The sequence below is a fragment of the Portunus trituberculatus genome, chromosome 4 (genome assembly GCF_017591435.1).
Source record: "Portunus trituberculatus isolate SZX2019 chromosome 4, ASM1759143v1, whole genome shotgun sequence".
Taxonomy (NCBI): Eukaryota; Metazoa; Arthropoda; class Malacostraca; order Decapoda; family Portunidae; genus Portunus; species Portunus trituberculatus.
In genome coordinates this window covers 2,690,071-2,707,197 of record NC_059258.1, presented here as the reverse complement: position 1 = coordinate 2,707,197, position 17,127 = coordinate 2,690,071, and the positions used below count along the sequence as shown (strand labels likewise).

The following is a 17,127-nucleotide window of genomic DNA, read 5'->3' as shown; positions in this document are numbered from 1 at the left end:
AAAGGGATAGCTGTCTCATTCTTACCTGCCTATTTAGGTCACCCAAATGTTTTATGGGCTAAGGTAACAGTAGCCAGTTGGAAAGCAAACAATCTATGCAAACCATAAACATTCCCACTCCTTCCTCTCTTTCTTGTGCCTTTATGCTAGTTATTCTGTCAAGACAAAAGGCCTTACTGGGGACATTTATGGCAATTTTTTCTTTCCGTCTCTCCCGAATGTTGCGTGTGAGTGTTTTGAAGCGCGGGTGGCTCTGTGTGATGGCAGCCTCAGGGAAGAAGAGGGAACGTGAAGCCCCGCTGGTGGGCTCTGCCAGGGCAGGGGGGTATGTGAAGTCAGGGCAGCCCAACCTGAGGAAGGCACAGGGTGTTAGTGTGGGGCATGTGATTGTGGCTGAGAGAGAGAGAGAGAGAGAGAGAGAGAGAGAGAGAGAAAATTTGTGGGCTATTTGTCAGAGAAAGAATACAAGTGCTATTATAAAGAGAAAAGAAAGTGTTTGCCATTATAATCTGCAAAAAAAAAAAAAAAAAAGGGCAGGGGGGGGAAAGAAACAGACATGAAGCACCAGTGTCACCTTAGCACTGTGTTGCCGTCAAGCTGAAACGCAAGAAATACTCAGCACTGCCACAACACAACATATCACAGGTACAGTCTTGAGTTGTCACAGTTGTCACGTAACACACCTGCCAACCAATACTACTTCACCAGCGCTGTATCCTGTAACTCTGCCATTTCAGCCACTAATGTGCAACCCTGGAAGAAATTGTGGGTATGGCTTGTCTCGTTAGGAGTGGCTTAGGAAAATAGGAAACTGGAGGAGAGAAATAGGATGGGAAAAAATACATAATGAGGCAAACTTGAGGAGGTATGAAATAAAATTAACTCTTAGGTCTTATCTTATTTTTTGTACTTGTGCCTTAAGGAAAATAGAAAACGAAGGAAAAAATAACTGGGAAAATCAATACTGAGAACAAATCGGAGGAAACTTATATAAAACGAACTATTAGCGGAAAAAAAAGGATCAATAAAGTAAGAGTCCCTTGAGAGGCCAAAGTAGATAAGTTATCAGTGCACACACAACACATACAGTATCAAACAACCATGCACTGAAAATATACGAAAATACATACACACCATCGCCTTATTTGGGTCATTTATCTATATTCCTGGTTAATTCTGGCTTTCCTACACCTGAGTCTGGAAACATAAGGGAGAGCAGATAAATGATGGACTCACCTGCAGGGAGGCATGGGTGGTGTGCCTCTGTGTCCCTGTCGTTACTTACCTAACTATATCATTGTAAAAATCACGAGAAGTAAAGACACCCAGACACGACAAATCCTTAACCCCTTCAGTACCATGACATATTTTCATTTTCATTCTGCTTACTATTTGGTGATTTTATACAGCTTCAGAAAATTGTGGGGATCAAAATTGTGGAGACTGTGGCCATTAATCTTCTGACCTCCATAGATCCTTCCTAATGTCAATAAAATGGTCTAATCATACTTATATCTCAAGGTGAAAGTGTGTCCCGGTACTGAAGGGGTTAAAACAATGTTCGTCCTGGAGGGATTAGCTGTAACACATGGAGGGTAGACCAGAATCATGGAAAGTAAAGTATCTGGCAGTGTTCATCGAGGCACCGAAACATCAAACCCTCCGCCACACCTCGGGACATTGTAGGAAGTCAGGAAACAATAGTGTGTGCTGCTTTGGCTTGTTATCTACTAGGAAAAAATATCTACAACATACAAATTTTTACTTTGGCTTGATATCTACAAAGAAAGAATATCTACACTGTACAAATTTTATTTTGAACTCATAACATTTTTATTTAATTTATGTTTTTGCAATAAAGAACATGCACCTCTGGTACAATGTGCACAGTACACCATTTAATTTCAAAATTTACTGAGTAAATCACAATATTGTACATTATATATAACCTTAAATTTATTGAAACAAAAAAAGATATAGAAATGTTTAATTTAATTGAAACAGTAAAAAAAAAATCAAAATGTCTAAAATGTTTATTAAAAATGTTCTCACGCTAAACAGTTCGTACATCGGATACAAATACTAAATACAAGTCAGGAGCTTTTTTTCTCATCCTCCGCCAGCAATAGTGATCTAGATGGGATTGAAATCTGTGTTCTTTGATTGCAGCCTCTCAATTTTTTCAATATACGAATCTTGGCGTCAAGCCATGATCTTTCAATTCCTTGTGTATGTGCTCCGGTGTTGGGATTGACGAAATTTTGCTGATGATTTACGGAAAAATGACGAAAATTGAGTTGGTTTAAATTAGCGTAAGCTCTCCATTCGTCGGAAATGATTACCGAGTCTTCAGCGACTGTTGATTGCAATATGAGGTGAAGATCGCTTAACAAAGTTGATTCATGAGACGTAGATTGCAATGTAAATGTAGATATCAAAGCAAAGTAGATTCATGAGACGTAGATAACAAGCCAAAGCAGCACCGAATGGTGTATGCCAAGCTCCGCCGTGAGGGAAGTGCTTGTGCCTGTAACGATCGTGAACAGAGTATATCTATTTTAAGTTGATGGAATTATTTTACTCTTACACCAACAGCAACATGGCTTCTGGTAACCTTCTCAACTTGTAGAGCTTTTCATTCTGAGTAATTCATTCAAAACTGGTCAAAATATATCAAAATTATCATAATAATAATAATAATAATAATAATAATAATAATAATGTTTCGTTTTACTGCAAAATCCTGTTTCCGTAAGACAAGGTGGAGAGAGAAAAAAAAAACTACGGATTTGCGACGGAAACGAAGAGAAAATTCATTCAAAACAGGTCGAAATCTACCAGAAAAAAAAATAATTTCATCCAGAAGTGAGCTGTTGGTGTAACTGTAAAAAATCACCGTGTGTCTGTGTTTCCCTGGGCCGCCCCTCACCACACAGACCACAGACAACACACAGCAGCCTCACCTGGGGAAGTTGGTGAGGGACAGGATGACCTCGTCGGGCTGCAGGAGGCTCTGTACCTCGCTGCGCCTGAAGCTCATGTTGTGCTCCACGATGTTGAAGTGCTGCACCAGGGACCCGTACGGCTGCCCCGGCGTGCCCTCCAAGGTGTACTCCGCATATTCAGGGTGCCATAGAGACCGTACCTCCCTGAAACACGTCACAAGCTTACTATACCTCGCCCTGACACTCTCTCAAGGACATAAACTCGCCTTGACACTTCTGAAAGACACAAATTGGTAACATCCCTGAAACATGTCACAAATCTTCCTACACTCGCCCTGACACTCTCTCAAGGGCACAAACTCGTCACTAACTTACTTTTTCCATGAGACCGGTAATCTCCCTGAAACACGTCACAAATCTTCCTACACTTCGCCCTGACACTCTCAAGGACACAAACTCATCACAAACTTATTTTTCCATGCCCTGACACTCTCTCAAGGACATAAACTCGTCACAAACTTATTTTTCCTCGCCCTGACACTTCCTGAAAGACACAAATTGGTAATCTCCCTGAAACACGTCACAAATCTTGCTGTACCACGCCTTGACACTCCCTCAAAGACAAACTCCCTGAAAGACACAAACTCGTCACCTCCCTGAAACACGTTACAAATCTTACACCTCGCCCCGAGACTCCCTGAAAGACACAAATTGGTCACTTTCCTGAAACACGTCACAAACTTACCATACGTAACTCTACCACTCCCTGACACACAAACGCTTCCCTGAAACACGCCACAAACATACTTTACATCGCTCTGACATTCCCTGGAAGACACCATTTATTATCCATTTCTCTCTCTCTCTCTCTCTCTCTCTCTCTAAAGGGACGTGTATATTAGGACATTGCTGAAATAAACTCGTTACCTTCCTTATACACGTCACAAAACTTACTAAACTTGTCCTGACACTCCCTGAAAGACATTAATTAACCACCTAGCCTTAATTTACCCTACGCACGTGACACGCACTCCCTACTCATCTCTAGCCTTTGAAAACAGTCGTGGCGAGAGAGTGAGGCGTTTCACGATAGTTTGTCTCATTTTACTGATTCATTCGCTCGCTCTCATTAGTTATACGGAACACTGCTCTCTCTACCACACTTGTAACTCTCTCTACCACACTTGTTTCTCTCTACCACACTTATTTCTCTACCACACTTATTTATCTCTACCACACTTGTAACTCTCTCTACCACACTTATTTCTCTCTCTACCACACTTATTTATCTCTACCACACTTGTAAGTCTCTCTACCACACTTGTAACTCTCACTTCTACACGTGTTTGTTTATTGATTCGCTCTCTCTTTTTTTTTTTTTTATGTAGGAAGAACTGACTCATTTATTTACTGGTTCTTCCGTTCACTTACTCACTCGTTCATTCGTTCTCTGTCTTCTATACGAGAGAGAGAGAGAGAGAGAGAGAGAGAGAGAGAGAGAGAGAGAGAGAGAGAGAGAGAGAGAGAGAGAGAGAGAGAGAGAGTTTCATCCACCATTCACCCACCAATCCACAATACGCTAAAATATATTGAATTAAATCCCACTACACCTTAGCTAAATCCAACTGCTCCGTCACCAACACTACGGAACACAAAGGAAGAACAAGACTCCACCAAGCTGTACCAAAATCACACACGCTTACTTTCAGACCTCTTTGTCTTTTCAATGTCTGGGTAGGCGCCAGTGTAAGCCTTGTGCCGCCCTTGGCCTGCTTTAGTCAAGGTCACGCGACAGTGGCGTGTTAGGCCTAAAAGTACGCGCCTATACGATTTTCTTTATGGATTTGATATTGTTACGGTTTTGTCTCTCTCTCTCTCTCTCTCTCTCTCTCTCTCTCTCTCTCTCTCTCTCTCACCATCAAACACCCACTGAACTAACACAAACACACAATTGACACAACATTCCTCACTGCCCAGCCAATTATCTAATCAGGTTAAGGTGACACACGTTTTTAGCAAGCCAGAGACACTAATGGGTGATAATTACTTGTGGTCACGAACTGCGAATGAGGAGAATAAGGTTCGTATTATCAAACTTATAAACTTCTCTGTGCTTCATCTCCACTATTTTCGTAAAGGCTCTTATTTAAGTTTACACGAGTTTTCAAAGGTGTTTTTTACGGTTCTAGAGGCAGATTCACAAGATTTCTATATTATTAACAAGAGAAACACGCATGAAAAACTCGCTAAACATCTAGAGAGAGAGAGAGAGAGAGAGAGAGAGAGAGAGAGAGAGAGAGAGAGAGAGAGAGAGAGAGAGAGAGAGAGAGAGTATAATCAATGAAAAATACTTGATAAACACGAAATTGTCACAAATCAGTAAAGTCAAGATAATGCTAAGATAAGAAACAATGATGCGAGTTTATGAAAGAGTTGACTGATTATATTAAATGTTGCGCCACCTTATCTCGACCGCTTTTAAAAGATTACGGTAGCAAATATTGGGGGTTTCAAGGTGTTCAGTGCCGCAACAACAATTTGGCGACCTCTAATGCAAGTTATTATTAAGATACAGACAGAAGGATCAAGGTTTTCAAGTGTATTCGTGATTCTAGTAGTAGTTTAAGAGAGTAGTATCAGGGTTTTCAAAGAGTTTTCGTGTTGTTAAGGTTTTCAATACTGTTTTTATGATTCTAGTGGTGGTTTGAGACTATAGAGTGTCAGTTATCAGGGTTTCAAAGAGTGTTTTCGTGGCTCTAGAATAATATTGGTTGTTTAAGAAGCTATACTACGCGTTATTAAGGTTTTCAATACTGCTTTTATGACTAGCGGTGGTTTCAGACTCTACAGTGGAAGTTCTCATGGGTTTCAAAGAGTGTTTTCGTGTTTCTAGAATAATATTGGCAGTTTAAGAAGATGTATTAGACGTTATTAAGGTTTTCAATTGTGTTTTCATAACTTTAATGGTGCTTTGAGATTCTATAGTGAAAGTTATCGTGGTTTTCTAGAGTTTTTCCGTTTCTAGAAAAATATTGGTAGGTTAAGCTGTAGTACGCGTTATTAAGGTTTTCAATACGGTTTTCATGATTCTAATGACAGTTTAGGACTCTATAGTGGAGGTTATCATGAGTTTCAAGAGTATTTTCGTGTTTCTAGAATAATATTGGTAGTTTCACAAGCTGCAGTAGAGGTTATTAAGGTTTTCAATATGGTTTTCATGATTCTAGTGATGGTTTAAGACTCTAGTGAAAATTATGGGAGTTTTCATTGTTTTCATGATTCTAAAGGGAACAACAAAAATCAACAAACTTTATTGAGGTTTTCAAGGGTCTGTTCATAATTCAAGCGTTTAATGAGAGCTTGGTGGACTGTAATCAAAGTTATCGGAGCTTTTCCTTTTTTTTTTTATGTCCTGGCCTATAGCGCCTGTAGGTAACTCGAAGAGTATTGGAAGCACTGTTCAGCTTCCACCCATTAGTGGCGCAGGCAATTTTATTTATAGTGGTACCCATATTAAGGCCCATATCACCACCCAAGCGCATCTTTAGTGTCACCACCTAGAACCTGGATATCATGGTGGCATATAGCTAACTTTAAACCACTCGACAAATGGCATATCTTCAAAGCGGTATGTGGTGGGATTCGAACCTACACGTGGACGTCTGCCCGATCCCACGCTCTCATTCACTACGCTACAGGAGCTTGAATGACGCTTTAACAATTTTAGTGATAAGTTTCAAGCATCAGTGAAAGCGATAAGGTGTTGAAGTGTTTCCCTGACTCTGGCAATATATCAATATATGAACAAGAATACCGTACCACCAATGAGAAAACACAGACATGAGAGCGTGAACAGTCAGTCATCTCTGCGCCATCTGACAACTCTTCTGATAAAAAGGGCAAAGGATTTAAACATACTTACTAAAAAAAATAATCAAACAGCTGACAACACAAACAAGATATGATGACCATTATCTTTAGACGTGCCGCGGGTCTCAGAAAGGTCAACGCGCCTTTTCTTTGTCCTGTATTCTGACACGCAGTCCTCTCTCACCACGACTGTTTTCAAAGGCCACAGAGATGATCAGCCAGGATTTCACGACTGTTTTTCCTAACTATGACTGGTTTCAAAGGCCACAGAGATGATGAGCCAGGATTTCACGACTGTTTTTCCTAACTATGACTGGTTTCAAAGGCCACAGAGACGATCAGCCAGGATTTCACGACTGTTTTTCCTCAATATGACTGTTTTCAAAGGCCACAGAGATGAAGAGCCAGGATTTCACGACTGTTTTTCCTCAATATGACTGTTTTCCAGGATTTCACGACTGTTTTCCTCAATATGACTGGTTTCAAAGGCCACAGAGATGAAGAGCCAGGATTTCACGACTGTTTTTCCTCAATATGACTGGTTTCAAAGGCCACAGAGATGAAGAGCCAGGATTTCACGAGTGTTTCTCCTGCTGATAAAGTAAAAATGTCGCTAGAACCATAAAAACATCTTGAAAACTTAGCGTACCAGTTTCTTCTCCCACCAAGACTGTTTTCAAAGGCCACAGAGATGATGAGGCAGGTTTTTACGAGTGTTTCTCCTGTTAGTTATAGAAGTGTTGTAAATCTGTCGCTAGAAATAAATATAATGTTTATGTAATATTTTGCACCTTTTTTTTTTTTTTTGTAATAGATTCACGATTTTATGATGAGTTATTTGAGATAAAAAGAAATGAAAAAATGAAGGAAAAAGAAAGGCAAGAGAAAAACAGCGGTAAAGAAAACAGAGAAAAAAGAAATAGAAAGGCAATGGAAACGAAAAAGAAAAAAGGAAAAGAAAATATGAGAAAAAACAAAGACAAGAGAGAAACGAAGACAAAAAATGAAAAAAAGAAAACTTAAAGAAAAAATGGAAACAAGAAAAAAACGAAGGCAAAAAAACGAAAAAAAATGAAAAAAAAAGAAAATAGACAAGAAAAACGAAAGACAAAAAACAAAAACAAGAAAACAGATAGAAAATAGAAAGACAAAAAACGAAACAGAAAACAGAACAAGAAAAAAAAAAAGAAATTAGAAAGGCAAGAGAAAAACTAAGACAAAAAGTAAAACAAAAAAATAAATTGCATTCGTGACTAACTTAGGGTTGGTTTCCTCTGCTTCACGCAACACTTCCAGGAGTTCGGAGCTTCGGAGCGAGAGTCGAGCACGGCGGTTCTTGTGGTCCAGCTTAACAATCATGTACTCGATCTGCAACACAAGAAACACAAACCTTAAGTCATCTGCAACACTACAAACACTACAACACAAACTTTTAATGATCTGCAACACTATAAACAACACAAACATACACAAGTCTCTCTAACACAAGAAACACAAACATTTAATAATTTGGAACACTACAAACACTACAACAGAAACTTGTAATGATCTGCAACAATTCTGGTACTAAAGTTTTTCTCAAGTTTAGATATTTTTTAGTTCTTTGTGGTACTAAAATTCCTAAGAATCAATATTTCTAGTTAATTCTGGTACTAAAATTTCTAAGTATGAATATTTCTATTTGATTCTGGTACTAAAATTTTTTCTCAAGTTTGGATATCTTTAGTTCATTGTGGTACTAAAATTCCTATAAGTTCGGATTCTTCTAGTTAATTCTGGTACTAAAATGCGTCTTGAATTTGGATATTTCTCGTTCATTCTGATTCCAAATTGCTCTCAAGTTTGCATATTTCTGGTTCATTCTAGTCACAAAATTCCTCTTGAGTTTGATTATTTCCAGTTCACTCTGGTACTATAATTCCTCTTCCCTTTGGATATTTCTAGTTCAGTCTAGCTCTGGCATTCCTCTTCAGTTGTCACGACAGCACTGATGACGCACAAACACTATTGAACGTTTCCTGCACCCAGGCCACACACGGTCACGTCCACATGCGTATTTTTTCCCGATCGATGACGCAGAATACTTGTTAAATTATCGTTTTGATCACGAAAACACCTTTAATAACTTCAGTGACTTCAATAACTATCATCACAACCATGGAAACCAATACTGCTTCTACTTACGCCTTTTAAACTGTCACTAGAACCATGAAAACTAGCACAACTTCTAATAAATCCTGTTGAACTCTTACTAGAACCGTGGAAATCGGTTAAACTGTCACTAGAACCATGAAAACTAGCACAACTGTTAATAAACCCTGTTAAACTCTCACTAAAACCGTGGAAATCGGTTAAACTGTCACTAGAACCATGAAAGATGTAACACCTTCCATTAGACCTTGTTAAAGTATTACTACCACCATTAACCCCTTCAATGCCATCACGAGTTTCAATATCTATTCTGATTAATATTTGGTGATTTGATACAGCTTCAGTAACACATGTCGGGGATTAAAATAGTGAAGACTCTGGCCATTAATCTTCTGACCTCCACAAACCCTTCCTGATGTCAATAAAGTGGTCTGATCGTACACAAATTTACCGTTAAAATTGTGGCCCAGTACTGAAGGGGTTAAAGCCACAAAAACAATAATTATTCTTTCATAATCTCGAAGTATCACCAGGAATAGTAAAAGAATAAATAAAAACACCAGTAATGTACAAGATACTTCATAAAACTATCTTAAAGTCATTAAAACACTTCAAAACCACAATTAACTCCCACTGAAGACAATTAAAGGTAGGGCACACACACACACACACACACATACACACAAGTAAAGACAGACAGACAGAAAGACAGACAGGTATGCAGGTAGATGGAACTATTGAGAGATAGAAGAATGGACAGACAGACAGACAGATAAACAGATAGAACATGTAGACATATAGACAAACACACATATAGAGAGAGAAGCATTAAACACACACACACACACACACACACACACACACACACACACACACACACACACACACACACACACACACACACACACGAAGAGTGAACAACCTGTATGAAATGATATGTGAGATGCATTTTAATTCCCAGTGGTTGATCTGATTAGTAGTACGAAAAACTCATTTGCATATTGCTACAACAACTTTTCATTAATTCATACAAGTGATCAATATATCACGATTTTAATTTTCCTTTCTCTTTTCTCTTTAATAAAAATTTAAATTGTTTTTGTTTGTCTTTCATTTTTCTTTTTATTTCATTTTTTTTTTTTTTTCGTCTTCATTTAATACAAACTTCAATTACCGTTTTCTTTTCTTTTTCTCTTTTTCCTCTTTATTCTTTTTCTTTATTATATATTTGGGTTGTTGTTCGTGATGTGTGTGTGTGTGTGTGTGTGTGTGTGTGTGTGTGTGTGTGTGTGTGTGTGTGTGTGTGTGTTGGTGATCAGTTATTTTACAAGTCCATCACGAACCACAGCAACACATCACCATTGTTATTCATCACCACAAGAGGCAAAAGTATGTGACATGACAACTGATCACCACCATCATCACCACCACTATCACCACCATCACCACCACCACCACCACAATCATAAACATCTAAACCTCAAAATATATCAATAAATCAAGACTATCAATAACATTACATAGTTAAAAGATTAGGAATAAATAGATGAGAGAGAGAGAGAGAGAGAGAGAGAGAGAGAGAGAGAGAGAGAGAGAGAGAGAGAGAGAGAGAGAGAGAGAGAGAGAGAGAGAGAGAGAGAGAGAGAGAGAGAGAGGACAAAGACACAGACAAAGAAAATAAAAACAATGAGAAGAGGATGCACCAAAAGAAAAAAGAAAGAAAAAAGAAAAAAAAATGTAAAAGCAAAAAATGATACGCAAATACCCATGACACGGCAACTTCCATGATACACTAAGCTGCAAAATCATCATGACCAAGGCAGAATATGACACGACACGAACTCAAGGACATCGTTATACATTTCAACTGTGCTTGCTGTTGTTCTTTTATTTATTTATTTCCTCTCATATTCCTTCAAGGTTAAGAAAGGGGAAGGAAGAGAAGGACGAGATAAAGAAGAGAAGAAGGAGGAGGAAATAAGAGAAGGACGGAGGAGGACGAGGAGGTGAGGAAGGGAAGAAGAAGAAGATGCAGAAGGAAAGGAAGAAGATGAGAAAGAGGAGATGAGGAAGGGCAGAAGGAGAGAAGATGAGGAGGAGGAAGAGGAGATGAGGAAGGGAAGAAGGAGATGAGGAAGGAAAGAAGAAGGAGAAGACGAGAAAAGGAGGGAAAAGATGAGGAAGAGAAAGTGAAAGGAAGAAGACGAAGATGAGGAAGAGAAAGATAAGGAGAAAATGAGGAAGGGAAAAAGAATGAGAAGAAGATGAGAAACGGAAGGAGAAGATGAGGAAGAGAAGAAGGAGATGAAAAAGGAAAGGAGAAAATAAGAAAGAGGAAGAGGAGATGGAGAAGATGAGAAAAGGAAGAAGGAGAAGATGAGGAAGGAAGAAAAGAAGATGAGGAAAGGAAGAAGATAAGTAAGAGAAGGAGAAGGAGATGAGAGAGGAAGGAGATAAGAAAGGAAAAAAGGAAGGATGAAAAGGAGAAATGAAAAAGTAAAGGAAGAAGTTAAAGAAAATGGTCTTGCATCAGAGAGAGAGAGAGAGAGAGAGAGAGAGAGAGAGAGAGAGAGAGAGAGAGAGAGAGAGAGAGAGAAAAGAAAAGTGGAAATAAAGAAGATAAAACAACGAAGGAAATCAAAGAAAAAGAAAAAACAGAATAAAGAAAATGAAAAGATGAAAAGGAAAAAGAGGAAAAGAGAAAAAACAAACCCGTACCATGAAAAAAGAAAAGAAAAAGAAAATGTCTACAAAGAAGGCCAATTTAGTTTACGAAGTGTCTTTTGATTGATTTCCTTATCGTTTTCTTTGCACAATGGAAGACACGAAGACAAAATGAAGGAAAAGAAAAAAAATATCAGTAAATTCTCTCTCTCTCTCTCTCTCTCTCTCTCTCTCTCTCTCTCTCTCTCTCATAAAAAGTTTGGTATTTCTCTCACTCATACAAAAAGAACAACTATTTTTTATTTATTTCATCATTTCCTAGGAAGACAAAATGAAGAAAAAGGAAGAAAACAAGCATAACAAACACGTGAAAAAATTGTCCATATCTATAATAAAAGTTTCGCTAATTAATCTACCTATACAAAGAAGCGTAACCCCTTCAGTACTGGGAAGCATTTTTTACCACGAGTTTTGGGTCTGACTGCACGATTTTATTTAGATCAAGAGGGGTCTATGGAGGTCACGAGATTAATGGCCAGAGTCTTCACTATTTTAATCCCAACGTAAGTATCTGAAGCTGTACAAAATCACCAAATTGTAAGCAGAATGAATATGAAACTCCCTGACTGCTTCTGTATATGCATCTTCCTACGACTTAACTTGTTTTAAGAGGGAGGTTTCAAGACATTTGTCCCTGGCGTTTGACTAACTCTACTAACCTTTCAGGGAACTGGCAATCAAGTGGGTCTTTTTTTGCTATATTGCCCTTGGCCAGCCTTCCCTCTTACATAAAAAAATAATAAATTAAATCGTGTCATGGTACTGAAGGGGTTGAAAAGAAAGAAAACAATTTACTTTTGAAGGTGCCATGAATCCCCTACACCACGACGATTACAAATACTCAAAGGTGAAATGAAGAGATGCAAGCCACACCTCACCACACTGACAGCCAACAAATGATCAAATATAGCAAGCAAGTCGGGTAAATTTAACGTGGGTGATAAGTGTTTGGGGAGACGGTTTCAAGGCACATAATCTATACAGTCTGACAAAATGACACGGTAATATCGCTTCATAAATATAGCAATCAAGTGGAATATATTTAGACATTGGTAAGTGCAGGGATATTAGTCACCTTCAGAACACATGATACACCTTTACACTCTGGCAAGCAAAATGTTCCAGAAATAGATGCAAAATGGTATATATTCAGAGTGATAAGTGCATGGATATTAGTCAGTTTCAAGACACACTTAAGCTCTCTATACACTTCTACTCTCTGGCAAGCAAAAAATGGTCCAGAAATAGAAGCAAAAATGAATTATATTTAGACAGTGAAAAAGAAAACATAGATATTAGACACCTTCAAAACACCCCAAGTTTTCTATACACTTGAACACTCTGGGAAGCAAAAATAGTTAACAAATAGATGCAAAATGGACAGTGTAAAAGAAAAGCATAGATATTAGACAACTTCAAAACACACCCAAACTTTCTATACACTTCTGGCAAGCAAAATATAGTCTCGAAATCAACAAAGTAGAATATATTTAGACAGCGATCATGCTTTGAACACAGACAACTATAAGACACACCCAGGCTGCTGTACACGTCTTCACACCCTAGCAGGCAAAAATAAACAGCGGAAAAAGAGTAGATAATAAATTTAGATACTGATAAGCGTATGATTAGACAAGACACATCCAAGCACTCTGAAACTCACTCTACAAGTCTAATAGTGAAGAAAATCAGACTAGCAAGCAAAACTAATACCAGAAGTACAGGTCGATTAAATTTAGACATTGACAAGTGCTCCATTAGACAACAAAACACAACCAAGCACTCTGACTACCCAAGTGCTCTAAAAATTGTCCCAAAAGTCTAATAGTGAAGGAGATCGGACTAACAAGCACAAATAAAGAGAAAACAGGAAAGGGAATTTAAACATCGATAAGTGGTCAATTAAACAACAAGACACATCCAAGCACTCTAAACCTCATTCTACAAGTCTAACAGCGAAGATAATCAGACTAAGAAGCAAAGAAATACCAGCAGAGATCGAGAATACATTTAGACATTGATAAGTGCTCCATTAGACAACAAAGTACAGCCAGGCACTTTGAACACCCAAGTACCCCAAAAATAGTTACAGAATTCTAATAGTGAAGAAGATCAGACGAACAAGCAAATATAAACACCGGAAATAGAGAAGAGAATAAAATTAGATATTGAACAAGTGTATGATTAGACGAAACACATCCAAACAGTCTAAAAAAAAATTCGTTCCATATGTCTAACAGTGAAGATCAGACTAGTAGGCCAAAATAAATAAAGGAAATTGAGAAGAGAATAAATTTAGACATTAACAAGCGTATGATTAGACAAGACACATACGAGGGCTCTGAAACTCTCTCTACAGGATCAATAGTGAAGGAAATCAGACTGGCAAGCAAATATAAACAGACAACTATAAGACAACTATAAGACACACCTAGGCTGTTGTACACGTCTTCACACCCTAGCAGGCAAAAATAAACACCGGAAATAGCGTAGAGAATAAATTTAGACATTGACAAGTGCTCGATTAGACAATAAGATATATTCAAGCACTCTGAAACTCACTCTACACTCTAATAATAAAAGAGATCAGAGATAGCCACTAATAGATGCATATAGACAGCCTCGAGAGTTGGTGAGTCGTTTCCTATACGCCGTCAGATATTTAAGGACCGTCTTTGCTCTCTCTCTCTCTCTCTCTGCCCACCTTGGTTCACATTTACCTATCAACACTTCTCCATTGCTAAGGTCTGTGTCTTCAAGCTCTTCCGTAACCTATCGCTGCTTTTTCAACCCCTTCAACACTGGGACACGTTTTTACCTTGAGATTTGCGTACGATTAGACCATTTTATTGGCATTAGGAAGGGTCTATGGGTGTCAGAAGGTTAATGGCCAAAGTCTTCACTATTTTAACCCCTTCTGTATTGGGACGTATTTTTACTTTGAGATTTACGTACGATTAGACCATTTTATTGGCATTAGGAAGGGTCTATGGGGTTCAGAAGATTAATAGCCACAATCTTCACTAATTCAATCTCACACAAAGTTTCTGAAGCTGTATAGAATCATCAAATAGTAACCAGAATCAATATGGAAATGCATCATGGTTCTCAAGGGGGTCAATAGGTTCTGATCAGAATTAGTGGTGTTTGAGAGTGCTATTCTTTGTTTTTCCATGTTTTTTGGTGAAGTTTGTAAGGGTTCAGCTCTTTTTATGGGGTTCAGTTACGTTTGGTTCTTTTTTAATAGGTTCTAGTGGGAGTTAGTGGGATTTGAGCGTGTTTATGTTTGTTTTCATGGTTTTTGGTGAGGTTAGCAAGGATTTGAATCTTTTTACAGGGTTCAGTTACGTTTGGTCAGGTTAGATTAAGAAATTATCGTTTTTTTTCAGAAAGTTAAGATAGATTTGAAAATTACTTCTTTTTTTTTTTTTTGTGTTGATTCTGATGACTTAAATATTCTTCACTTAATATAATCTCTCTCTCTCTCTCTCTCTCTCTCTCTCTCTCTCTCTCTCTCTCTCTCTATCTTCTTACATTTTCTTTTCGTGTTCTAAGTTCAAGTAACGCATGATCTAAATATTCTACACTTAACACGCTCTAGAACAGTTTTTATTTAGACTCTCTCTCTCTAACTCTCTCTCTCTCTCTCTCTCTCTCTCTCTCTCTCTCTCTCTCTCTCTCTCTCTCTTACGACATTCTCCTTTCCGAAGCTGAAGTAACACAAACCAACACACTCCGAGGCAACTCAACACGAACACAGCAAAACCCGACCCTCGAGGCACATTCAGGCAACACACCGGAAGTGACGCAACAGCCGAGGAGACGAGCACTACTGATAACATAAGAGTGTACCCGTGTTGCGTCACATCACTCTAATTATAAGCATCTGACGCACCCCAGCCTTTCACTCGCTAGTCGCTACACTCCACACGCACCCCACCACACCCTAGCACTCCCCGCCACACCACACCACCGTATATTTAGCACCCTGACCTTCATTAAGCACTGCTCTCTTAGAAATTTTACGCGTTTCTCAAGGTGGATTAACCTCTTCAGTGCTAGGACGCATTTTTTACGAGTTTGTGTACGACTAGACGGTTTTATTGACATTATAAAAAGTCTATGGAGGTTAGAAGATTAATGGTCATAATCTTCACTAGTTTAATCACTATATAAGTTTCTGTAACTGTGTAAAATCACTAAATAGTAAGGAGAATGAATATGTAAACATTTCTGAATAGGTTCAAAACACAGCACGTTGATTGAGTTCAGTTTGGTTTCCCCTTACAGAAAGAAAACGAGAGCGTGAAGTTACAATGTTGTGTGTTTTGTAACTTTTTTGTTCTCAAGCATACAAGTCTGGTTTCCTTATCTATTTCTTTTTAAAATGCATGATGTTGTTTCCTACACCATTGCTTCAATTACGAAAACATCCTTGAAAGCCTAAATGCTTTCTACTAAATCCAATAAAACCACTATTTTTTTCTTTTTTTTTATTTATACCATGTGGTCTTTCACGGGAATTTCTGGGTTAAAGAGGATACTTTTTGTGGTACCTCCTATCTCAAAGCCCACCCGCTAGAAACCGTTGTCAAGAGTGAGGAAGCCCAACCTACACTCGGACCGTGGACAGGATTCGACCCCGTGCGCTTGAGACCCCTCGGACCCCAAAGCACGCATGGTTCCACTGTATCGTGACGCGTTCCCATATACATTCAGCTTATTATTTGTGATTTTATACAGCTTCAGCAACTCATGTACAGGATTAAAATAGTGAGGATTTAGGCTATTAATCTTCTGACCTCAATAGACCCTTGCTGATGCCAATAAAATGGTCTAATCGTATACAAATCTGAAGATAAAAATGTCCCAGTACTGAAGGGCTTAAAACTCACGAAACCAGCCCTCAATTCCATACATTCGTAACAAAACCCATTACACAACCACTAAAGCCGTAAAAACCACCTTCTAAACCCCTACAATTCCCATATGACCTTACCAGACACCCACTAGACCCACAAACACTTCAAAATGCTCAATAACAACCACGAACACTTTAAAATGCTCAATACACTCCACTGCAACGCTTAAAAACAAAACCCATTACACTCCCACATAAAAACCACCTTCTAAACCCCTACAACTCCCATATGACCTTACCAGACACCCACTAGACCCATAAACACTCCAAAATGCTCAATAAACTCCATTGCAAACACTTACAAACCAAAGGTAATCGTGTAATAACTAAAAACACTGACTAATATTAACTCTCATGGTTTAATGGTTTACTGCAGCTGTCCTCACTCTGATCCTCTCACGTTTCAGATTATATTATGTTAAGTAGGGACACTGGCAAAGGGTACGGGTTCGAATTCTGTCCACGGTCCGAGTGCAGGTTGGGCTTTCTCACTCGGGGCAACGGTTTCCTAGCGGG

The 17,127-nt window shown here is 38.6% G+C and overlaps 1 protein-coding gene across 1 annotated transcript in view; it reads right to left on the bottom strand.

Annotated features, from left to right (window-relative positions):
* LOC123510898 (glutamate--cysteine ligase catalytic subunit-like) overlaps nt 1–17,127 on the bottom strand; it is a 41,258-nt gene that overhangs the window by 7,397 nt on the left and 16,734 nt on the right. The window contains exons 2-4 of the mRNA XM_045266373.1: nt 8,074–8,183; nt 2,964–3,149; nt 178–350 (exon numbers count right to left, since the gene is read on the bottom strand). Of these exons, the coding sequence (XP_045122308.1) occupies nt 178–350; nt 2,964–3,149; nt 8,074–8,183 (469 nt within the window). The remainder of the gene's footprint in view (nt 1–177; nt 351–2,963; nt 3,150–8,073; nt 8,184–17,127) is intronic.